This window comes from Halichoerus grypus, chromosome 2, assembly GCF_964656455.1.
Source record: "Halichoerus grypus chromosome 2, mHalGry1.hap1.1, whole genome shotgun sequence".
Lineage (NCBI taxonomy): Eukaryota > Metazoa > Chordata > Mammalia > Carnivora > Phocidae > Halichoerus > Halichoerus grypus.
Genome location: NC_135713.1, coordinates 156,446,993 through 156,471,957, shown reverse-complemented (window position 1 = coordinate 156,471,957; position 24,965 = coordinate 156,446,993). Strand labels below are relative to the sequence as shown.

At 44.8% G+C, this 24,965-nt stretch overlaps 1 protein-coding gene and 1 non-coding gene across 7 annotated transcripts in view; both read right to left on the bottom strand.

The window, feature by feature from the left end:
* ARHGAP44 (Rho GTPase activating protein 44) overlaps positions 1–24,965 on the bottom strand; it is a 160,853-nt gene that overhangs the window by 44,621 nt on the left and 91,267 nt on the right. For all 6 annotated transcript variants that reach the window (XM_036067681.2, XM_036067682.2, XM_036067685.2 and 3 more), the window contains exons 4-6: positions 15,455–15,531; positions 8,115–8,226; positions 6,027–6,103 (exon numbers count right to left, since the gene is read on the bottom strand). In XM_036067681.2, the coding sequence (XP_035923574.1) occupies positions 6,027–6,103; positions 8,115–8,226; positions 15,455–15,531 (266 nt within the window). The remainder of the gene's footprint in view (positions 1–6,026; positions 6,104–8,114; positions 8,227–15,454; positions 15,532–24,965) is intronic.
* Positions 14,822–14,919, bottom strand: LOC118519948 (U6 spliceosomal RNA). Its single transcript, XR_004909436.2, has one exon. It is a non-coding gene; the product is annotated as a U6 spliceosomal RNA (small nuclear RNA).

Here is a 24,965-nt window from a genome sequence, read left to right as displayed (position 1 = left end):
TGGGGGTGCTGGCCTGCCTCAGTTGACAAGAGACGCTGGAAACCGTCATGTGAACACTCCCAATGAAATAGGGCAACAGACTATAAACAGTTTTGCTTAAATACCATTCAGGCCTGTGGCGTACGGACCCAACCTGACGGCCCTATAGGCCCTATCTGGCTCTTAGGCCATCCATCCTAGAGGCACAAAGCGCAATGTGACCCTCATTTTGAGAGTCAAGAATCCCTAGGTGGTTTCTCTACATGATTTCTTCTTTCTCTGAGTTTGTTATCTGTGGGACAAAGAGAAGAGTACAAGACTATGACACAAGAAAGGGAAATGAAAGTCCTCTTTGCTATTAGCAAAAAAGAATAAAATAAAGGATTCTGTGTTACTTTAAAAAAAATGCATTCATGGGGGGAGGGGGGGCGCCTGGGTGGCTCAGTCGGTCGGGCATCCGCCTCTTGATTTCGGCTCAGGTCATGATCTCAGGGTCCTGGGATCGAGCCCCAGGTCTGGCTCCGTGCTTAGCGGGGAGTCTGCTTGAGATTCTCTCTCTCCCTCTCCCTCTGCCCCTGCTCGCACTCGCTTTAAATAAATAAATAAAATCTTGAAAAAAAAAAAAATGCATTCACAGGAAAAAGACTTAAGAAGCCTTTGGGATGTCAAGCTGGCTTGAAGGTCCAGAGATGGACACACATGTCTTGGGAACCATTCATTCCTCATCCGAGTTAAGAATTCAGGGCAAATTACAAAGGAAATAGTCTACTCAAAGATGTTGAAAAATCTAAACTAACAGATACGGATTGCAAAAATTCCTGGGTAGTTCTTTCTCACATGGTTTGCCCGACAGAAATGATCTGTTTAATAAACTCCCGGTTTAGCCACTTGAAACAGAGTATTAAAGCGTTGTGGGATTTTTTTGTCAAATAAAATAGGAGATGTCGTGGCTATAATTTAGATTGCTGATAATGAATATGGTAGATTATGAGATTAAGCTCAGGGGTGCCTGGCTGGCTCAATGGGTAGAGCACATGGCTCTTGATCTCAGGATCTCAGGGTCATGAGTTCAAGCCCCACATTGTGTGTGGAGCCTACAAATAAATAAACAAACAAACAAACCTGCAACCATCATGTGGCTCATGCTATCTCAAGAAAAAACAACTAACCAACATATGTATGAAAAAAAATCAAGTAAACAGACACTGATTTTTTGAGGCTTCGAAGATCTGGATTCGATTTTTTGTAAAAACCCCAATCATCCTTAATATGTGTCTATTAAAATGAAGATATTTCCCCAAACTACCTTTCTTTTCTTTCCTATTTCCCTCTGTCTTTTCCCCTAAATATCTACTTTAGATAATCTCTTGGCAGTTTAGATCTTTCCCCCTCCCTTTATAGGGAACTTTATTTGCAATAGAGAAGTAACCTACTTTGAGATTACAAAATAGTGATAAGATGCAGAATGAGAGGGGCACCTGGGTGGCTCAGTCATTAATCATCTGCCTTCGACTCAGGTCATGATCCCAGGGTCTTGGGATCGAGCCCCGCATCGGGCTCCCTGCTCCGCAGGAAGCCTGCTTCTCCCTCTCCCGCTCCCCCTGCTTGTGTTCCCTCTCTCGCTGTCTCTCTGTCAAAAAAAAAAAAAAAAAAAGATGCAGAATGAGAGTGTGGAAATCAGATAATAAAATAGCAAGAAAAACATGGGAAAATGTGTATGGACAGTAATCTGTTGGGAAAAGAGACCATGATCATGAATTTCAAGGTATGGTGGCCTTGTCAGACATCTGTTCTATAATAAACTCAAGCACTTTCCTGCTCCTGCAAGAGAAGAAACCAGGGATTCTCGACCAAGAAGTCTGAGCTTTCAAATTTGCAGAGCAGAAAGTTTCAGGCATGAAGGAGGGCACGTGATGTAATGAGCACTGGGTGTTACATGCAACTGATGAATCACTGAACTCTACCTCTGAAACTTAAAATACACTATATGTTAATTAATTGAATTTAAATAAAATAAAAAGAAGAAAGTTCTGCTCTGATGTGACACCGTTATCAGCTGGGAAAGGTGCCATTGCTATAGGTTCTGGGGGAGGTAGAGACAGAATACTACCTTTAATGAAGGCTAGAGGAGAGAAAAGGGCCAGAAATAAGGGTACGGAATTTTAGGGATCAGGAAAAGGGTCAAGAGGGCAAAGGCAAGAGGAGTTCAGGGCAACGGGAAGTCGAAAAGAGGAATTTTTGGAAGGCAGACAGGAGCGTTCCTTTAGAGGGACATTTATTATTTCATCTGTCCAGTCTCCTTTCCTCTGTCATTGGCATCCTCTGGTTTGTGAGGTCCTGCCCTACTCCTGCTCTGATGTGTGGGCCAAAGGGAGCTGCCAGGGTTTTGTTTTGTTTTTTTTTTTAAAGATTTATTTATTTTAGAGAAAGAAAGAGAGAGAGCAGGGGAAGGGGCAGAGGGAAAAAACATCCAAGCAAAGCAGATTCCCACTGAGCAAAGAGCCTAATGCAGGGCTTGATCTCACAACCCATGAGATCAGGACCTGAGCTGAAACCAAGAGTCAGACGCCTAACCAACTGAGCTACCCAGGCGCCCCGGGAACCTGCCGATTTTGCAATGACCCTCACCGTGAGTGGCCCAGGTGAGGGTCCCTGATGCAAGCCAAGCCCACACCCATCCTTCATCACCTTGACCAACTGACAGGCCAAGGAAGTGGCATCTAAGCAAAGTCTAGACAAATGGACCCTCTCCTCTGTACTTTTACAATTAGAACAAAAGGAACAGGTCTCATGCTGGGGAGACAGGAGCCCAAGGGACTATGAAGACACTGGATCTAAGATGCCTGTATGTGGGAGAGGTAGGAGGTGAGGAACAGCTTCTAAGCCAATGAGACTGTGCAGTCCATCCTGGAGGCACTAAAATCTCTCCTAATTAGCTACTTCTTTAATTCCATGAGCTGCCCAGTATCCATCCCCCAACTCTCTTGTTTTATTTATATTAGTTCACCTACTTCCAGAGAAGGCAGGTGTCTTAATCTGCCTGGGCTGCCATGACAATATACCATAGACTAGGTGGCTTAAGGAACAGAAATTAGTTTTCTAGAAGTTCTGGAGGCTGGAAGCTCCAGATCGAGGTTCTGGCAGCGTTTGGGTCTGGTGGAAGCTCTCTTACTATCTCCTCGCTTGGGCCTTTCCTCTGAGTGAGTGTGTAAAGAGAAAGAAATCTCTCCCTTCCTCTTCTTAGAAGGCCACCAACCCAACTGGATTAAGGCCCTACCCTTATGACCTGACTTAACCTTAATTAGTTCTGAAAGGTCCTATCTCCAGATAGAGTCATATTAGGGGGTTAGAGCTTCAACATGTGAATTCGGGGAGGGAGGATGAAATTTAGTCCACAGTTATTCAGCAGAAGCATAAAGCGTTCTGGACCGAGAAGGGTTGATCTTGAGATACATCCTCAGAAAAATTGAGGCAGCCTTTGGGAAGGAACGGGGCTCCTTCTACAACCACTGCCAAACCAAATCTATCACAGAAAAGACATTGTGTATCATTCGATTCAATTCAATTCAATTCGCAATCTTAAATTCAGCATAAAGCTTCCTTGAGTTTTTCCTCCAGCCTCCTTATCTATCATCTTTTACTCAACTTCTAAGCTTCGGTCTTCTCTGAGGATATTAAGGCTTGTACGACTGGCTTTCCAAGCAGACAAGCCAGATTTACTCGAATTGAGGCAAATACACACCTTGGATTCGGACCTAATTAAACATTGGATAAAGGAGGTGGATTTGACAGTATCCGCCCAAGTTGTTGTAGAATTCAAGGTAACTCAGGAACGACAAAAAGGGACTAAAGAAAGGTTTGGTAATCCCGCAAAGAAAAGAACCTACAAAGTGACCACAGTGGGAGGCAGGGTGGGGCGGGGGTGGGGGCAGGAAGAACCCACTGTTCCCTGAAGAGCGGCTGGTGATCCTTGCTATTCAATGGTATAGCATCTGGTCTTACCCTCACTGCTGTATCTTGGGATGCAGTCCTCATGCTGACTCAAGAGTGAGGGGTTAGGGAAAAGGCAGGAAGTTGGGGTGGGTTGGCTTCTGAAAAGACAAAGGTTGTCAAGGGTCTCGACTGAAGTTTAGAAGCATAAAAATTTGGACGGGGGTGGTAGAGATTTCCTGACAATCAGCATGTCTTTACTCCTCGTGTGACTCCCCAGATGTGGGTCTTGAACGCTGATGTCATGGGCGGCAAGCGGCCGTGGTCTGAGGATACGGTAGTCCGTGATGCCAAATCCATACTCCCCACGCAGCCTGCTCGGTCTTCCTCCACAAGCGCTAAGGAGAGAGCCTCAGACCTGGGTCGGAAAAACTTTGACAACTTTCCTCCTCCTCTTCCTTCTTAACAGAAGGAGATGAGCTTCGGGATCACAGCCTTCCATAGGCAACAGGATGTAAAATTTAACATCACTGGCTTTGCTTTTGTCCCGTTCACTTCTGTGTCTACCTGGCATTTACAGCAAAGGGTAGTGCCTTTCGATGTGTGGTAGGGCTCTAACATTTTTTGAACGGATTCATCTTGAAGAAGCGGACCGACTTTTTTCGAGATGCGTGGGTTCAGATGTCCAAAACTGGTCAGGTGGACTGAAGTTTGGGAAACACTAAATTAACGAAAGACATCTTTGTTTCCCTGCTGTTCTAACTTGTTCTATTTCTGGTCTTGGGAGGACCGCCCCACACTTCGTATTGGTCCAGATGCAGAATTCCAGGGTCCCAACTAGCACTTGGGAAGCACTGTGACAAACGTGATCTCAACCAACACTCAACACAACCTCCTCCCGTCAACTCATGAACGGTTTTACTACCTACGCGCACGTGACGGAACTGCAACTCTGGGAGGTTGACTGACTTGACCAAGCTCACAGGTCTCGAAAACAGGTGACCTTGGATCTCACCACCTCACCTCGGACTCCGGCTTCAGGACCCTATACTACATCTCTCAGCCCGAGTAGATCAGTATTTTCTGGTTTTGTTTCTTTTCCTCAAGAAAATTAAAAAGAGGTAAGGAGAGGATTAAAATTGACCTGCAAAGGGCCTCTGGTAGCACCAAAATGTTCCTTCCATATTAATCTTCAGGAACCTGCGTTCCTTCCAGTTGCAGAGTTAGGTGCACACACCACTGTGAGAATTAGGAAGCTGTATACCCACCATCAGGACATATGGCGGTCAGAGTCAATGGCATCTCAGGGCCTCTGGAGCCCCCCTGCTGTAACAGGCACTTTCCAGAGGCTTCTGAGAGACACTGCAGGAGGAGAGCAGCACAGCTAGAATGCTGCTTCCCTCCTACTGGCCTCAGGTTCAGAGGATGGCTACAGAAAGAAGAGCTACATACCACTGGCTTCAGGAAAAGGTGGGCAGGTCCCAGAACCAGAAATTTCCCCCTTCTTTAGACACAACACCTCACCCACCCTGCCTCTTTGAGCTCAGCTCCTACTATGCCCCCCTTGGCTCTTACCCCGGCCACGCCGCCTTGGTGCTGTACCCTGAATATGGCAGCCTGATCTTCCCCTCACCCTCTGCCTCAGGGCCTTTGCACATGCTGTTCCTGCTGTCATGGACCCAATGTCCTGTGCCCATTCTCTGCATGGCTGCCTCCTTCTTGTCATTTAGGTCCCAGATCAAGTGTCATCTCTAAGAAGCCTTCCCTGTTTCAGCCTACCTAATGTTGTAGCCTCCCTTTCTCCATCACTCTCTTCTAAAACTGCACCATGCTACCTTCTTCACAGGACTTACAGACTCCTGAAATCGCTATGTGTTCACTGGCCTATCTAGGGTCTCCGTCTCCCACACTGGGCTACAGCCCCCATGAGAGCGGGGACCCCAAATCTCTGACTCACGACGCTCACCTCCAGTGCCTGCCACGTCGGGGTATTAAGAAAACCTTAAGAGAATGAAAACACACTCAACAAATGCCTCTACCCACAAACCCCTCCCCACCCCCCAAATACAATCACTTTTCCAAGAAGCAAAAAGGAAAGCAAAGAAACGCTTCTGTACCTTGTTCGTGAAGAATCCATGTCCAGCACCAGCTTTGCTAAGTGTTTCCTCTGCTTCTGAATGTTTGGGATTTCCACCTGTGGTTACAGGACAGAGTCAGACTGAAGCTCCAGATGAATTCTTAAGTGGGCTGGAGGCCTCCCAGTCCTCATTTCCAGAGGAAACCCTCAATTCTCTTGCCTGAGCTAACCGCTGCTCTTTCTTCACTGGACACCTGCCAGGCCCTCCATCACCCCGACCCTCTTATGGGACTCTGCACTCCTCTGCTCACTTATTATGCCCGGCCTCATTCTTGCCCCCGCCTCAGCCAGCAAACTCGGACTCCATCCCAGCTCTGTCCACGGCACAAGGGCCATGCGTGGGGAGAAAAGCAGAACAAGCTGGCACACAGACCTAATTCAAAACAGACAGCAGCACGACTAGTCTCAGGAGGCTTGAGAGCTGATGGGGGAATGCAATCAGGATGTATTTTTATAGAAATAAAGTAAGACCTCCCCCCCCCAAATAAATACCCAATAAACATTACCACAGCTCTGTTCGGCTATGACAAGTTCTTCCATAGTGGTTGGTTGTATGTGGATGCTCTTTTTACATTTTTATTTCTAAAAATGACTTCACTGAACATCCCAGTGTGGGACTCTGGGCCCGGGGCTCAACCAAAGAGGGGCAGGAAGTGCGAATTTAAAAGGGAAAACTGACTATATTGAAACCAAAAATCATCTCAGGCCGTGGCTTTTATATAGAAGGGAGAACCGTGAGGAAGGTCTTCGGAGCAGGGGTGAGTAACGTATGGAGGGGAACCATATCTGATAGGGAAGAGAAGAAGTGGCCCCGGGTTCCTCCAGGCACCACGGAGCCTATAAGCAAAGCTGGAGGGAGACTGGGGACATCTGGTTGGTACAAGCGAGTCTCAGCACCCAGGTCAAGCGCGTCCTTTGGGTTTGCTTCAGGCTTTGCCCGAGACCCCAGGCCACCTTTCCGAAGAGCAAAGGGCCTCTCACACATGCACTTGGCTGGGCAACAGCCTATAAGAGGACAGCATCTGAGGAGTCTAGAGCTGATCTCTGTCAAACCACCATATATAGGATTTTCTCCTTGAAAACTTTTAGGCACTCTGGTTAATGATTTGCCTGTCCATTCTGTGACAGAAATTGCACCAGGGGATGGGGAGGTGCTGGGGGCAGTCCAGGAAGGAAACCAGGCCTGGTCTAGGGCAATGCCATCCAATATGGTAGCCTCTAGCTTCCTGTGGCTACAGCGTTTTAAATTCGAATGAACAAAAATTAAATAAAATTTAAAAGGTAGTTCCTCAGTGACACTAAGCACGTTTCAAGAGCTTACTAGCTCCCAGGTGGCTAGTGGATAGCAAACCGTGCAGACACAGAGCATCTGCAGTTCCATGGGACGGGGCTGGGGCAGTCCTAGATGGCCAATTCAGGGCAACTGGTGGGAAGTCAAGGGCTCAAGGCACATAAAATCCCCAACCATTTCCATTCTTACTTGACACAATTTCACTTGGTTGAAGCTAGCCAAATTGTCACGTGGACATCAAGGTGTCTTTGTACCCAAATGGTTTTATTTTGTATCCTTTAAGATCCAAAGATGAAGGGGATGAAGAGTGCACTTATCGCAACGAGCACTGCGGAAGGTATAGAACTGTTGATTTGCTATATTGTGCACTTGAAACTCACAGAATGCTGTGTGTGAACTACACTGGAATTAAAGTAAAAAATAATAAAATCGAATTAAATGAAAGAGAAGGGATGCATGTACACATAAGGTGCCAATGGCCCTACAGACAGTCTCCTCCTGAGATTGGGGGCTGCCATTCCTTTTCCAGAAGACGGGAGATGGGTGGAGGGCAGGGTTGGTATAGTGTGCAGGCTCTGGTGGGGAAGGACGTTGGGAGCTAGCTTTGTTCCTGTCCCCACTGGAACACCAGGGGAGAAGAGTGTGGGTGGGAGAGAGGACCGACAGGCAGCGGGAAGGGCTGCCACATTGGGGAATCCAGACCAGGCGGACGGGCAGTGATAATTCCTGATGAAGAACAGGGTCACCGGGCGGTGTGGCCTCATGCGTGCGGCTTACCTCGGCCAGCAAAAACAGGGGCTCGATCACGTCTCTCTCCACCTGCAGCTCAAAGTGGATCAGCTCCTGAGCCAGCTTGTCCTCTGTCTCTCCGCAGAGTTTCAGCATCTTCCTGCAACGGGAGGAGAAAACCATGCTAAATACCCCACAGAGCAAGAGGTCCCTGTATCCAAGCTGCCCAACTTGTTCTGTTCATTTTGATTTCTAAAATTATCCATTTTTTAAATGATGCAAAGTATCTACCACGTGCCTGGAGTAAAGGTAACACGTAGGGAAATATGAGAGAGAGAGACGTAGGGAGAAAAGACTCCTACATGCTGAATGTACAGGCCTGTAAGACCCAGATGCTTCTATGTCCCCTGAACACTGGAAAATGAACTACAACCGACGCACAAACAGACCAACATCTTTCAACTCATCCCCCAAAACTCAATTTCAGGAGGCTCTTCTAAAAAAAGAACTCCTTCTCCTAAGCCCATGACAACTTACCTTGTATAGAAGGAACAATTATCCAGTGGAAAATTGGAATGGAAAAACCATTACAAAAGTGTACTCATAATAAGCAAATAACAGAAGACCTATGCTATATTCCTAGATGAGAAGATACGTTATTTCAAAGACGTTAATTCCCCAACTGGGTATATGGGTATCCAGGCAGTCCTCCTTTTACATGGTACCAGGCTAACTGAAACGCATGTAAAAAGTTTTTACAAATCAATAAAAGTAGAAGAGGCCACTGATTCCAAAGTTAGTATGTATCTTTCCTGTTCTTCTGTTTACACTTTTATGACATATATAAGCGTTCACATACAATATAGAATACCGATGCCTGACCTAAACAAGTTCACATCCATGGTTTTACACTGAACCTATCCCTCCTGCTTGCTTTGTTCATGCATCATTATCTTTGGGGCTTACGCACCTTGATACACGCAGAATTAAATCATTCTGGTGCATGGAATTTCATCTCACCATTTATTAAGCCTTCCCTTAATCAAGAGGGTCATCATGTCCTTCCCTACCCCAACAGGGCTGTTGTATGCGTGTACGGTCTCTGTTTGCAGGTGACAATTTTTCTGTGCAAAGGAGAGGAGATATGCATCCCCTTAACCTTACTAGATACTTGTTCTCCAAAGTGATAACACTAACTTCGCCCTCACCAGTGCAAATGAGAGTTCCCAATGCTCTACACTCTTGCCAAGCCTCGGTACTGGTAAGGCGTTTAATTTCTGCCAAACTGGTGGATGCCAAATATTACCTCATCCTGGTTTTAATTTGCATTTCTTGGCTACTGGTGAGACTGAGTGCCTTTTCGTCTTTTGGGCCATTTCAAGATCCCTCTTGTAGGATGTGCTTGTTCACATTCGTTGACTGTTTGGGTACCAGGATCTATTTATTTGGATCCATTTGTAGGAGTTCTTTATATATACTTAAAAATATGGGTGTGGATGTAGAAGGCATTCAAATTCTTTTTCCGATCTGCTGGAAATTTCAACTTCCAGGTCGTGGGCTTCTCTTTGTTCCTTTTTTAATGGTGTCTTTTATTTGATTTGTCTATTACTTACCTCCATGCTCCTGATGTTACTTGTTAATCTTTTTTTTTTTTTTTTTTTAAGCATTGGCTATTGACAGTCTACTCTGGAAAATGAGAATTTGGTGATCTTTACATCTGCCCTCCCCGCATTTATTTATATCAGTGGACCTTTAGTATTTGCACTACATTTTGATCCCATGTGCCATTTAGAGTTTGGCTGGGTAGGATATCGTGATCACTGGTCTTTCCCATACATTTGTCCTCTCTATAGAGTTAATAATTGTCTTGCTTTGGTTTGCTTGTTTAGTTTTTCTATAGACCTGACTGAACCCCAAATCCTCCACCACTATTTTGTCTAAGATACTGAACCACACTTGATGTGAATGAATTCCATCTTGAATTCATCTCTCCTGGACCCGTGTCAACCCGGATTGACTTTTCCTTCGATCCCTTGGCACAGCTGTCTTCCTGCACACTTCCTTCCCCATTTCCTGGGATTTTTCTCTCCCTCTGTCCTATGCCAGATAGATCTTATTTCCCATATCTTGTGTCTACCTCTTTCTTGGTCACTCCATTGTAGAGCACACCTTGCCTTAGCTGCCTGAGAAAGAGTGTGCAGGAAGCCAATTTTTGAGACCTTGCACGTCATGACATTCCCCTCTACCCTCACGTTGATTGATAGCTAGGCAGGATATTGAATTCTATGCTGCGCATCATATTCCTTCAGAATTTTGAAGGCATTCCACAGCAATCTCCTTGCTTCCATTGTTGCGTTTGGCAAGTCTGGAAGCATTCAGATTTCTGAGCCTTTCTATGTGACCATTTTTTTTCCTCCAGAAGGTTGTAGAATCTCTGTACTTGTCACTAGTCTTCCCTAGTGGTGAGCCTGGGCACAGGTTCAACTTTTTCTATGGTATCAGGAGCTCAGTGTGCCCTTTCAATATAGGAACTCATGTCCTCTGTTCTGGAAAACTCTTCTGGATTACTTTATTACTACTGTTATTCTTATATTTTAATAATATAAGTTATTCAGGCCTACAGCTTCCTGGATTGGTCCTCTAATCTTCCAACTTTTCTATTTTTCGTGTCATGGTTGTCTTCTCTTCTCTGAATTTCTTTGACTTTATCTTCCAAACTTGCCACTGAAAATGTACTCTTTGTTTCCATGAGCTTGCTCTCGACCTCAGAGTATTTCTTTCCCATAGCATTTTTTTATTGACATCCTGGGTTTTTTAATTCTTTTTTCATTGAGATATAATTGGAAAACATACTGGCTTTCATTCATGGACGCATTATTTTCTCTTAGCACTTGACAATGTAAGCATGTGTTTTCCTGAAATCTCCTTCCCATGCAATATCTATTTCTTCCGAGTTATATTTTCTCTTCCCCTACTGTTTTGGTATGTAGGCTGCAAGTTAGACTTCCTTCAAAGTCTGGTGAGCTTGGACGCCTGTCTATATTTAAGAGTGGGGACTCAACAGCTTGGAGTATGTGAGTAAAGCTCATCGGCTGCAAGCTTATCTATAGGATGGCTGAGCTGGGCCATTTGTTCAAGCATTGCCCCCTCCAGTATCTTTGGGTCTTTAGTTCATTCCCGTTGGGCTGGTCACATTTGCCAGAGAAGGCTCTTCTTGCTTTCCTGCCTAGAGAGGAAAGACCTGGGGGTCGCATGGGTGGGGGGAGAGAGATGCAGGATCTCAGCATCCAGTAGGCATTAGTCACTTTAATGTGTGATACCCTTACATGGTGTCCGCAGTCTGGGGACACTCTGCTTTACACCCTCCAGAGAATAAAGCTCCAGACTTTTCTGCTGGGGCTGGGGGTGAGGAGATGAGGGTCTCCCAGAGCTGTGGATAAGGGCTGGGTTTGAGCCACCCAAGTGGTACTAAGCTAGCTTTCAACACACACTCATAACTTGGATCACCTCCCAGCCCCCAAAGACCCACTCACCATTCTAGAGATCCCTGGGGCCACCACCCCTGAGCCTGCAAGCATTTCAGGATGTAAATGACATTGGCTGTCTGCATATCCTACTTCTGGCTCCAGAGTCCACTTTCTGAGACCTGCCCAGTGAGTTATCAGTCCATCCTAAGCTTCACAGCTCACAAAATTTTGTTTCCTCTCCTGTTTTTCATGCCTTTCTGGGTTCACGTCTTTTAAGAAAAAAAAAAAATCCCTTCATCGTAGTGGATTTGGGAAGGGAACAAAATTCGATGTTTGTGCTCAGTCTGTCATTTTTACCTGGGTGTTCTTCATCCCTTCACCTCCAACCTTCCTGTGTCCCCATGCTTTAGGCAAATCTCAGAAACAGCGTGCATGTTTCTCCACCTGTGGTGCTCTATATTATGAGCCGTCGAGTTTATTCCATCTCTTATGACTGCAGATATAGAGCTCTTATACCTTTACTTTGTTTTCTCTTTCCTTGCTTTTTGCTCTTTTAGACCCTTCTAGGGTGTGGTTTTTTTTTTTTTTTCTATTTTATTTACTTCCCTTTACATCCTGTTACTAATTTTGAAGTGCCACATTCTATTCCTCTTGTGGTTCCTCTTGCTTTTCTAATACACACACTTTACATGAAAATGCAACACCTTATCTTTCAAAGAGTTAAAGACCTTGAAACACTGATCGCCTTCCTAATGTTCCATGCTATTATTTTCTGGTATTTTTGTTTCACTTTGCTTTACCCCCCCACACACACAAATTAATGTTTTAATTCAATGCTTATTTGTATTTCTTTACACCAAAAGGTAGCAGAATATGCCATCCCCAAAATGCTGCTTGGGCATAAGGATTATTTTGAGCTGAAGGCAGTCGAGAAGCAGATACAGAAGAGATCTCTGCCCTCCCCCTCTTTGCCCTAAAAGCAAGACACGGACTGTAAAGCTGTCGTCCTCCCCCCCTACCTGGAAGGACAGAAGTCAATCACCAAACACAACTCCAGAGCCTTATCAGCCAGACATGAACCCAGAAAGGCATCACAGGAACCTACATATAAACCTGACTAATAAGCCTTATCTTCCATTTGCTCCCCCATATATCTGCCACCCTAGGAACTCAAATTTCTTCTCCTTTGCCTTGTTACTTCCCTCAAAATTGTTCTTTTGTAAAAAGTGCTACCTAAGCCCGAGTTCGAACCTGCCTTTGAGTTACTCATCACCGAGTTCTGCCGTGTATGCACTGCACATGTTAATAAAATGTGCATGCTTTCCTCTGTTGATCAATTTAATTTGCAGGGCCCCACTCAAGGAACCTCAGACAGGTAGAGAGAAAGAGAATTTCCATCCCCTGCACGGCACTCACTCAATTTTTTATGCTATCTGGCTACTTGCATGTCATTCCTTCCTTCTGTATGTAACCTGTTTCGTACACCTTAACTAGTTCTTACAGTGAGAATATGCGAGTAGTAATTTTTCCTAAATCTTTGCCTGCACTATCTTTATTTTCCCTTTATTCTTATGTAATGGTTAAGTTCATCATAGAATCTAGGTTTCTTATATTTTCACTCAATACTTGAAGGGATTCCTCCATTACTGCCTCACATTTATTTTGGTTGATGAATAAGCAGTCTGCTATCAACTGAATTACTCTCTTTCTTTTAAAAGATTGACTAAGAGAGAGAGAGTTCGAGCAAGCGAGCAGGAGGGGGAGAGGAAGAGGGAGAGAGAATCCTAAGCAGACTCCCCGCTGAGCACAGAGCCCAATGCAGGGCTCGATCTCATGACCCTGAGATCATGACCTGAGCTGAAATCAAGAGTTGGATGCTCAACCGACTGAGCCACCCAGGCGCCCCTTGAATTGCTCTTTTACATGCAATCATCTTTTCCTCTGCTTGATTTTAAATTTCTTTTTTTTTTTTTGTTAATAATCTGTAGTCTTCCTATCGTGCATCCGGGGATAGATTTCTTTCTGTTGACCTCAATTAGCATATTTTGTGCTTCTTCAATCTAAAGATTTAGGGTTTGTTTGTTTTTTTTTTAAATCTAGAAAATAAAAGTTCCACCGTAATTTCCCCTTGTCCTCATTCTCTTCTTGGGGAACAGCTCCCAGACACAGGTCTGCATTCTATCATCCATGCTTGTCCATTTCCAAATGCCACCTCCCCATCCCTTGTAAATAACTCTGCTCGTTCTTGGTGGCAACTTCCCATCTGTTTGCAAGCTCACCAATTCTTTATTGGTGTGCAATTTCAGTTTATCTCGTTTTTTTTTGTTTTGTTTTTTTTTAAATTCCCTATGCTGCACCTTCCATGCCCTTGACTTGTTTCATAGCTGGAATCCTGAACCTCCCACTCTGCTCCCCCCATTTTGCCCACCCCCCCATACCCCTCCCCTCTGGCCACCATCAGTTTGTTCTCTGTATTCATAGGTCTGTTTCTGTTTTTGTTTGTTCATTTGTTTTTCAGAGTCCATGTATAAGTGAAATCATATGGTATTCGTCTTTCTCTGATTTATTTCACTTAGCATAATATCCACTGGGTCCATCTTTATCGTCACAAGTGACAAGATCTCATTCTTTTTTATGGCTGAGTACTATTCCATTATATATAAATACTCTTATACATACACAGGCAGACACACTCATACACCCCACATCTTCTTTGTCCATTCATTTTATCAATAAATGGACACTGGGGCTACTTCTATATCTTTGCTATAATAAATAATGCTGCAATATAAACAAAGGAGTGCATATACGCTTTTGAATTAGTGTTTTTGTCTTCTTTGAGTACATACCCAGTAATGCAATTGCTGGATCATATGGTTAAGTCTATTTTTAACTTTCTGAGGAACCCCCATACTGTTTCCCACAGTGGCCGCATCAGTCTGCATTCCCACCAACAGGACACGAGGGTTCCTTTTTCTCTGAATCCTCGCCAAGAGCTGGTCTCATGGCTTTAAATTATAATAAGTATGATTTGAATTTTAAAAAAAGTTCTATTTGGTTTTTCTTTAATTCTGTCTATTCTTTTTTTCTTTCCATATCATTTGGTTCTTTGCTCAAGGACTGTTTTGTCTTTTAAATTGAAGTCTATAAGTGACATATAACATTGTATTTGTTTTAGGTGTACAATGGAAGGATTCAACATTTGCATATACTGTGAAATGAGCACCATGGTACGTCTAGTTAACGTGTCACCATACACAGTTACAACAGGAATTTTTTTTTTTCCTTAAAAATATGGAGTGTTTCACACATTGGCCTGTCACCCATGCTCAGGGACCATACTAATGTCTACTGTTCCAATTTTAGCATATGTGTTGCAAAAGCACGCATTGTCCTTACCTAATTTTTAAGCTTCATTTTAAGCATAACTCTTTCATACATATTGATATCTATTACTTCCTATTTTCTTCCATATTACTGCATTATTTTTAGTTCTCTCTGCTTCTCCTGCTGATCGTGCCTTGCTAATCCTCCCTCACGACGATTCTATTTTTAGTTTGTTTTTATTGTGAGCTCAAACTCAGCCCGGGTTGTTCTGGGAATCCTGTAATTTCTGACATCTGACATGGAGAGATTTCCCATTTACTTCGGCTGCAGCCCTGGGGATTTCATTTGTCCTTCAACCGTTTATTGTGTTTATTATGCTAATTTCTCCACCCGGGGAGTTGCCTCCCTGCGCAGCCAATATGACTTTGGAGCCGGGGGTTTTGATTTTTCTCAACAGCAAACCTTTTCTTTTTCCCATCCCAGCCCCAACTAGTCTTCAAGTGTCCTCAGTGCATCCCTGAGAATTTCTGGCCCACTTCCCAGGGATGGGGGCTTACCTAGACTCGACGCAAACCCACACACGGTGTCACCTACCCGAGAAGTGTGTCATCTCCCAGGATAGCTGACCCCTCCATCAAACACTGAGCCAGTGTTGTCAAAGGCAACTTTTTCTGAAAAGGAAAAAAAAAAAAACAAAAAAACCTGTTGTAATGAAAATTACTTCAACAGCCACCGCCTACTCTGAAACAGCAAAAAGTCAAATACTGCCTAGGTATTGTATTAGCTAAGACAAAAACGGACCTTAAAGTATGTTTAAAACCTAAACATTCATGGCATACAGGACAGATTAGACTCAGAGGTCAAAATTCAGAAAATCAAAACCGAATTAAATGTGCCAATCTGGAAAATTAGCCCAAGGTTTACAGGCTGCATTTTAAAATAAAGTGGGATAGGGGTGCCTGGGTGGCTCAGTCGGTGAAGCATCTGACTCTTGATCTCAGCTCAGGTCTTGATCTCAGGGTTGTGAGTTCAAGCCCTGCATTGGGCTCCACACTGGGTGTGGAACCTACTTAAAAATAAAATAGAGTGGGATAGTGGCAAGAAAAAAAAAAAAGACAAGATTTCAAACTTACATTAACAAAGATTTCAACAATGCTTTAATTTCCAAAAGTCAATCTCTCTTTGGAGAAGTGCCTTAGCCCCATTTTACAAACGAGGCAGCTTGCGGCACCTGGGTGGCCCAATGGTTGAGCATCTGCCTTCAGCTCAGGTCTTGTTCCCAGGGTCCTGGGATTGAGCCCTGCCAGGTCAGGCTCCCTGATCAGTGGGGAGTCTGCTTCTCCCTCTCCCTCTGCTCTCCTCTCTACTGGGGCGCACTCTCTCTCAAATAAATAAATACAATCTTTTTTAAAAAAATCAATAAACGAGGCAGCTCATGGTCCAGAAAGAGAGAGAAGTGTTCACATACAATAACAGTGCAAAGAAAATAAGCATAAAAATAAAGGCACGCTCTAAGGAAAATAGAAAATGGCTGATGAGCACAAGAAAAGACACTAAACATCATGAGTCACTAAGAAAGTCCGAAGAAAATCCAAATCAAAGCCACCGTGAGTTACCACCTCACACCCACTAGGATGGCAAGAGGAGTAATAATAATAATCAGAAAATAAGTATTGGTGAGCCCGGGGAGTGCTGCTGAGCCTGTGCAGAACCTTCGTGCCATGCAGGGATAAACATAAAATGGGGCAGCACTGTGCTGAAGTTTGGCAGTATTTCAGTAAATTAAACAAAATTACCAAACGGCCTGGCAAGGCTACACAATGCCATGCAAAATAACTGCAGACTGTCAAACAAAAACCCATGCATGCACGTGAATGCCAGCACTATTCATAACAGCCCAAAGGTGCAAAGAGCTCCAGTGTCCGTCGACTGACGAATGGATGGATTACGAGTGGTATATGCATATGGCGAAATATTATTCGGCTGTAAAAAGGAATGAATGGCTGACACATACTAGGACATGGATGAACCTTGAGAACTTCATGCTCATTAAGCCAGACACACAAGGCATTGATCAGATGATTCGATTTACAGGAAATATCAAAAAGAGGCAAATCCACACTATTGTAGCATGGCCCATTCCCTCCTTGCTAATAAGCACCGAAAAGCCCTCTCCTCACTGAGCCGAAACCACAATGCTACACAGATAAGCTCTTCAACCGGAAAGCAACTGGACTGCACGCAGTCCGGAGCCTCCTGTGTTATTACACAGAGATCTTCAGCTACTCTCATGGACCTTATATTCTACATGCAGGGAAACAAATAATAAACATGCAAACTGTAACAGGGATCGTTTCAAATAGTTGGAAGTGGTATGGACAACAGAAATCAGGACAATGAGGAGTGGGCTGTGGCGGGGCATGGAGCCCTGACACGGGAAGACCTCTCAGAGGGGGTGGCATTCAAGATGCAACTCAAGTGGGAGAGAGTCAGCCACGCCTCAAAAAGATTTGAGAAAGAACAGTCCAGGTAGAGGGAACTGCAAGTGCAAAGGCCCTGAGGTAGAACTAACATGGCTGGCTTGAGGTCCCTGCTTTGAACACCCCCAGGAGATCCACATGCTCTAAGTTATCTCCAGGGAAGACACGGGCAGGTAGGTCAGCCCCCAAGAGTGACGTGGAAATTCATGTGGTTCCTGAGGTAAATCCCGGTAGAGAGAGCCCAAGACACCTGTGTGGATAAGGTCCTTCAGTGGGTCTAAAATATATACCCCTCCCTGTGCTTAGACGTGTCCCCTCCAGAGAAGTCAGATGCCTTTCACTCAAGGGATAAACTCATTACTCATCACTTCAAATAAAATGGGACATTCTTCTTGGTAAAAACTAGACCATGCAACTCAGTATTAATGTATCCAAATTTAAACATCACTTTCTAGTTGTCCTACAAAGGTATTATGTACACATTTTTGGAGACTTAATTAAAGGTGCAGTAAACAGTGTTATGAGAGTGGGTACTCCCACATCGCCTTTTAAAAAAAGTTATTTAAAGCACATTTTTTTAAAAGTGTCTAAAGTGGTTAAAAATGAAAAGAGGCAGGTATGAATATATGCTCACAGAGGCACCGTGACTTAAGGTATTAGCTCTTAATCAGGAGGGATTCTGCCTTCTTGGGAACTTTGGCAATGTATGGAGATATTTTCACTTCTCACAACATGGGAAACACCACTGGCATCTAATGGAGAGAAGCCAGGGACGCTGCTAAACATCCTACTATGCACAGGACAGTCTCCCCAAAATAAAGAATTACCCAGCCCAAAATATCAAGAGTGCTGAGGCTGAGACACCTGGTTTAAGGAGAAAGGTCTTCAATATGTAAATTCCTAAAATATTCCAATAACAAACCAGTGAAGATGCTCTGCCTTGAATGTCAGGTAGAACAATCCTGGTATGGGTTAGCTCACACAGGAAGACCACTTTGGTTTGTGCTGAGCATCCTGGGTCCCATGACTCCTGCCTTTGGGGCAGGACCTCAGCTATCCAGAATCCTTCTTTAAAATTTGACGATGAAACAAAGTAACAAAGACCATGCCTAGAACAGACTAAAGGGGACCTCCAATAGCCTCGAAATTGATATCCTTTGGGGAAATGTATCTACCGGTTGATGACCTGAATTCTTCTAATATGGACAAGGATGAGCTCAATTAGTCCTACCAGTGGGTCAAGCAGGAAACTGGGCCTGTGGGTGGCTAAAGGCAGGAGGGTCAAGATCAAGAGAACAAAAACAGCTGCTGAGGACCGCGAGGCTAGCCAGTGTTGGAGAAGGATGGTGGGCACAGCCAAGTGTCTGTTCTGCACAATCCACACTAGAAAAAGTAGCCTGAAGTGCAGGACTTTATTATTTTCCACCACTTATTATTATTATCTTCCACTCACTTCATCACTTAACACCCTCACTAATGACTCTGAGAGGCTTTCAGGTGGCAAAGAGAGTAGCATCCAGTGACACAGTATCACAAAGTGAGAGTTATTCCTGTTTCGATGGTCTTTTAATCCATAATATTTTAACATGGAGAATAACCTTTCTCTCTCTTGCTCTTTGTTCTATGTATCTAGCTAGCTACGTGTTGGAGGAGGTCACTGAGAGCATGTGACTGCTGACTGACCCGTGAGCTGGACCCAGGCAATCAGAGGTTCCTTGCCCCCCTCCTACGCTGTCTTGCCCAAGCTAGAAGCTGCCCTAAGGACACAGCCCTGGGAAAGTAAGGTGCTGTTGAGACCATCTGGACATATACGTGACTGAACCCAGTTACGGTCTCTTTATGAACTTTTAAGATTTGGCGGGTGGGTGTGGGGATCAATTAGTCTTGTGACCACCCAAGATGAACCTCATATATAAGCTCCCTTGCTTCTTAAACCTGCCACCTACCAAACCTGGAGCGGTCTGTCTCTTTCTGTGGTCTCTCCTTGCCCTCTGTGTCCAAGAGCCAGTTTGCGAGCCAACACTCTAACAGATTTTTAACCAGTAAATACATGCATATGGCACAAAACTCAAAAGTCACTAGAAAGTTTACAGCAGCAAGTGTCCCTCCCATCCTTGACTCTTGGACACCTAGTGCCCTTCACCAGACACCATGACAGCGATAAGTCTTTTGTACATCCTTCCATAAACACTCTAAGCGGATCCAATTATACATATGTGCGTGTCTATTTTTAGTGGATACTTTTCCCCTGCAAATGTTAGCATACTATACCCACCACTCTGAGCCTTGCTTTCCTTTTTGTGTACAGATATCTCTGGGGTCATTTCCCATCATGACACACTGAGCTGTTCCATTCTTCCTCTTTTTTTTTAACAGCTACATAGATCACGGAAGGAAGAGGAGAAAATTCATTTTAACAAGTCCTCTACTGATGGTGTAACTGTCACACCCAGGGCCTGTGCTCACGGCACAGGTGACTCTCAGGAGGAAGAAGCCCCTCTAGGAGGGAGGCTGAGGGTGAATTAGTGTGTGGACTTCCAAGGGCAGGAGTGAAGGGGGTTAACTGGGCAAAACCTTGGTGGAAATTAATGATTTGTTTTTATTTGTATAGATGCTTTTGAAATCAAGGAGTGAGAAGGAAGCCACTAAGCAAAAAGAGGAAGGAAGAAATGAATCAAGGCTGTACACCTTCATGTCAAAAAGGGGATAGTGACAGTGCGTAATCAAAGATGGCAAAAGAGAAGTTAATGAACTGTAATCTACAACAGACTACAAATTAGTTCTGTTTCTAAAGAGATTCTCTGAGAGGAAGGAAAAATTGAGGGTTTGGTGGATGGCAGGCACATTACTGAACCTCACGACTGGTATTATCTGCTTTCTCCCCCCGCCACCCCCCCCCAGTCTGCTCACCCCCACCTTCACGGATAAGGACACTGAGTCTCTTCATGTAAAGGATATAAGGAAGGATTAAACTGCCCAATGATCTACAGAAGCAGCTGAAATTGGTCTCCCTCTATGAACAAGGATCTAGGCTGAGGCCACCCGATGCTCAGGGAGATATGAATGCCTGGGTAAAAAGACCTTACTTAGCAACCTTCATCCCAGCCAGCGATCTTTCAGATCAAAAAGAAGGTATTAAAATAATCTTTCCCCTGACTCTAGAGTACCAATAGAACCTGAAGAATTAAGGTTAGGGAAGACAGAATGTTCCAGGGTTTGGAAGTTGTCAATCTGACTTTTCTGAGATGACTCTTCTCTCTAAAATATCTCGGGCACAAGCAACACAATTTGTAGGATGACTCAGAGACAAAAAGTCTAATCCTAATATCCACTCTGTTTCCCCAACACGCACACACACACCCCCCATACCCTCTAATTCTGAAAACTGCTATCCACTCTCCTCTAATTCCAAGCCCAGCCAAGTAGCTCTCCTGGGGTTCACTCCCCAAAAGACACAGCCCAGATGTACTGCTCAGGGTCAGGAGTCATTTCAGCAGAACAGTGGGGCCGTGATAATGGCAGCAGGTTCTACTTCTTTAATGTTTTCTTATGTTAAAGCATCGTGCTAGGCGTTTACACGGACTAACCTCACCAAACTCTCAAACAACCTTAGTGGGTAAAAATTCATTACTGTTATTACCATTTCCCAAATAAGGAAACCAGGGCCTCCAGAGCTAACGGACTTGTTCAGAAAGCAGGGGAGCTGGGCTTCAATCTTAGGTAGTCAAGCTGCCAGAGCTTAAATGCAGAATCATCATGCTAAATTGCTTCTGTAGAGAACAGGAAAGATTCAAAGTGGTGTGCTGACATATTCTGCAGGTTCTGCGCCTAAAATACTCATGGGCCATCCATTCATGACACAAATGTATTTTTAGCCTTGCCTACCCTGTGGCGGGCCCTGTTCTAGGCATTAAAAATATAGCCATAATGGAGAGACAAGATCCCTGCTCCCATGGAGCTCAACTCATCAGTGATGGGGAACGATCACCATGATTTCAGATAATAATACGCACTCTGAAGAAAATAAAATGGGGCGGTGTGATTGGGGGAAGGAAGGGAACAAACATTAGGAGGGAAGGGGAGCCGTTCTGAGAACCCCAGGGCTAGAATTAGAAAAGAAAAAAGTTGTGGGCATGTCTGTGTTCTGTGACAGGTCAGTGCCGTGGGGGCAGTGATGACGGGGGTGGGAGCAAGAGCCGAGCTCAGAGATGCAGGCGAAGGCGCGTCATGAGGGTCCAAGGGCCAGGGTAAGGAGGTGAAATTTGATTCTACAATGGGAATCCTTTGGTGGGATTTCAGCAGGATGGTGGCTCCATCTGATCTCCGGTGTAGAGAATGGATTATGAAGAGGACAGGGTTGAGGAGGAGCAGGAGACCTGCCAGGGTTGGCCGTGTGGAGGCCAGAGAGGATGCATGCATGGATGAGGGTGGCAAATACTGAAGGCAATGGAAATTGTCTGGAAGAAGAGCAGGTGGGACCTTCTGAAAGTCTGGGTGTGGAAAGAGAAAAATATAGGGTGACCTCTGGGAGTTAGAAATGAGTAGGCGGTGGATTTCCCATACTATTCTTGACTCTTCTGCCTTCTTTGATAGATCCAGCTCCTGTTAGGGCTTAAAATGCTACAGGTCCTGGGGCTCTTGATTCAAGGGCCATTTGTCTCCTTAGGTGATCTCATCAAATCTTATGGAGTCAAGAGTCGCTCAAACCAGAGACCCTGAAAGCCCTCTCCACTCCTAACAACCCCACATCGACTCAAGTCCTGCATGCTCTACATCGTGTATCTACCACATCTGCCGATTTCTCTCCATCTTCCCTGATCCCAATGCATCTCGCCTAGATGGCTCCCATCTTTGTCGGTCTCTTCCACCATAGCTTCTGCCCCCATGTATCCATTTTTGACACGATTGCTAATAAATAAATAAATAAACCATGCCCCTTCTGATTAAAACACTGGCTCCCCCAAATCCTTACCATGGCCTCTAAGGTGCAATGGGGTCCCCGCAGTCCCATCTCCGGCCCCTCTCCTTGTCGCTGTCCATATTCTAGTCACTGGCCACCTTCGTGTCTCTCAAAGATGCCCCAGCTCCTTCCTGTCTCTGAAAATTCTGCAGCTGTTGCCCCATCCTAGAAGCAGCTTCATCCCTTTGGCTGCCATTACCTTCTGCTGCCCTTAAAGGCCACTTCCTCACAGACATCTTCTACTATTTAATTCCTAGTGAGCTCTTCTTCTTCGCCCTGAAACCTCAGCTGAGGAACTAATGACTCCATGTACTGGCTGCTTCCCTGGAAGACCATGAGCTTCCAGAGGATGGGGATCCTGCTGGGTTTGCTCAGCACTTGGCAGATGTACCACCTTGCGTGGTGGACGTGGCGCTTTCCAAGTATTTAGTGAGGAAGGTGGAGAAGGACTCCTGCTAACGGTGTATTTGTTGAATGTTACTTCCCCATGAGAAATGCAAGGACAGGGAAAAACTATTTTCCTTATGCTGATGGTCTTAAAAAACCAATGAAATAACCAGCAATCAGCTTGGACTGAAGGAAGCAAAATGGAAACCTAATTCGTATCCTTTCTATTCTCCATCCCACTTAAGAAATCCAGTTTAACTCTGTGCTCACCGAATAACCCTGCTCTGGTCACTCAGGTTGCGGCCACAAAACTCCACGTCTCTGTCCACTCCCATGGGACAGCCAGCCCCAGCTTTTAGAGCCAAACCTTTAGAGATATATGATAAAAGCTTTGGTGTTGGAAACTGCACTCAACTGCTAAAGGGCTAATGAGCTTGTTTAAAAAGAAGTACAAATAGCAATGTGTCGTGTGCGCCAATAAAATGCCCAACGCTGCCTGGATACTCTTTTTTTTTTTTTTTTTTTTAAGATTTTATTTATTTGAAAGAGAGCGAGCGAGCATGAGGGGGGGAGGGGCAGAGGGAGAAGCAGACTCCCCATCGGGCAGGAAGCCTGATGCGGGGCTCGATCCCAGGACTCCAGGATCATGACCTGAGTCGAAGGCAGTCGCTTAACCGACTGAGCCACCCAGGAGCCCCTCTACCTGGACACTCTTATAGTCCCTTCCCATTCTGAGATGCTAGGACCCCACTTGCTCACTTCAGATGGCCTCATTCCCTCGGAGAACACGCATCTCCTGACCACCTCCCCCCCTTTTTACTTTAGTAGAGATGACACACAATGCCACATTAGTTTCAGGTGTACAACATAGTGATTGAACAACTGTATACACACGCACGCTATGCTCACCGTAAGCATAGCTACCATCTGTCACCATATGGCACCGTTACAATAAGCTATGTTCCCTATGTTGTGCCTTTCATCCCTGTTGACTTGTACAATCCATAACTGAAAGCTGGTACCTCCCACTGCCCTCCCACCCATGTCACCCGTTCCCCCCCACCGCCCTCCCCTCTGGCCGCCATCAGTTTCTTCTCTATATTAACCTCTCGACCCTCTCTTCACACCCAACCTCCCTATTTAGTGTTTGTTCATTGCTTCCCTCACTCCCGCTTTTCCCCCTTCAATTTTTTTTTAAGTTTCTCACTTTTAATCTCTTTTTCTTTTTGCTGTTCCTTAGATCTTGACACATCTCCTTTCCTAATAATCTCAAAGAACCGAGTACATATTTCAGTACCCGAGGCAATTAATAAGTGTCATGTATCCTATTAAATCCCTTGATATGTTACTTTAGAAAAAAACTGGAAAAGTGTATTTGAGTCGTGGCCTTGGACATTTTTCTCCTGCCAGTCTGTGGCTGTTAAATATTTAAAACAGCTCTCTGACTTTCTTTTCAGCCGGATCCTATATTCAGTCCTACGAAGACACGAAAAGACTGATCAGTTCAAGAAATCACTGACCCAGTCAAACACGCGAAGTCTGTGCGGGGATATCACTGACCTATACATACTCGAGCACCCACTTCCAGCACATACTTCCTCCAGGTCAACCCCATGGGTATCCAGCTTGCATGGTGATCACTGTATTAACGTGGCTGCAACCCTCAGGGCCTGATCATACCACTGCGCGCTCTCCCTTCCAACAGAAGCCCGATCACGTGCATCCCAGCAGGTGCCTCATGGCCAGTCAAGGCAAACCCAATTCTCTCCAACACATACTCACTTCCTCAGCCTCCCTTGCAGGGAGACATAAAAGAAATTCTTCCAGGAAAGACTTTTTTCTCCCTGATAAAAACAAACAAAAAAAAGCATGCAAAGATAGTTCATCCTCTTACCACTCACCCTCACACTATATGCCTATGATGTGGTTACATGAAGATGTGATGTCTGGGGCTGCAGCAGCCTCATTACAACTGGGAGGAGCCAGAACATTGCAGAACTGCTGACCCAAAGCTGTTGAATACACCTTGGGACCCGCTACTCCAGACATCTTGTGAAGTAATATACAGTAAGTGCCTTTTTGCTGAAGTCGCAATTAATTAGTGTGTTAACTATGTCTTCTATTTGTTGTATTCTGAGGCTTTGACATCTGGTGTCTTGCTGACCCTGGGGGGACCGCCTCTGCCAGGGTTAGCCAATACTTAGAGACAGTCAACCATTCACGCATGAGTGTGCCTGTCAAATGAAAACCAACCAATCCACAGCCTAGCCTACACCCC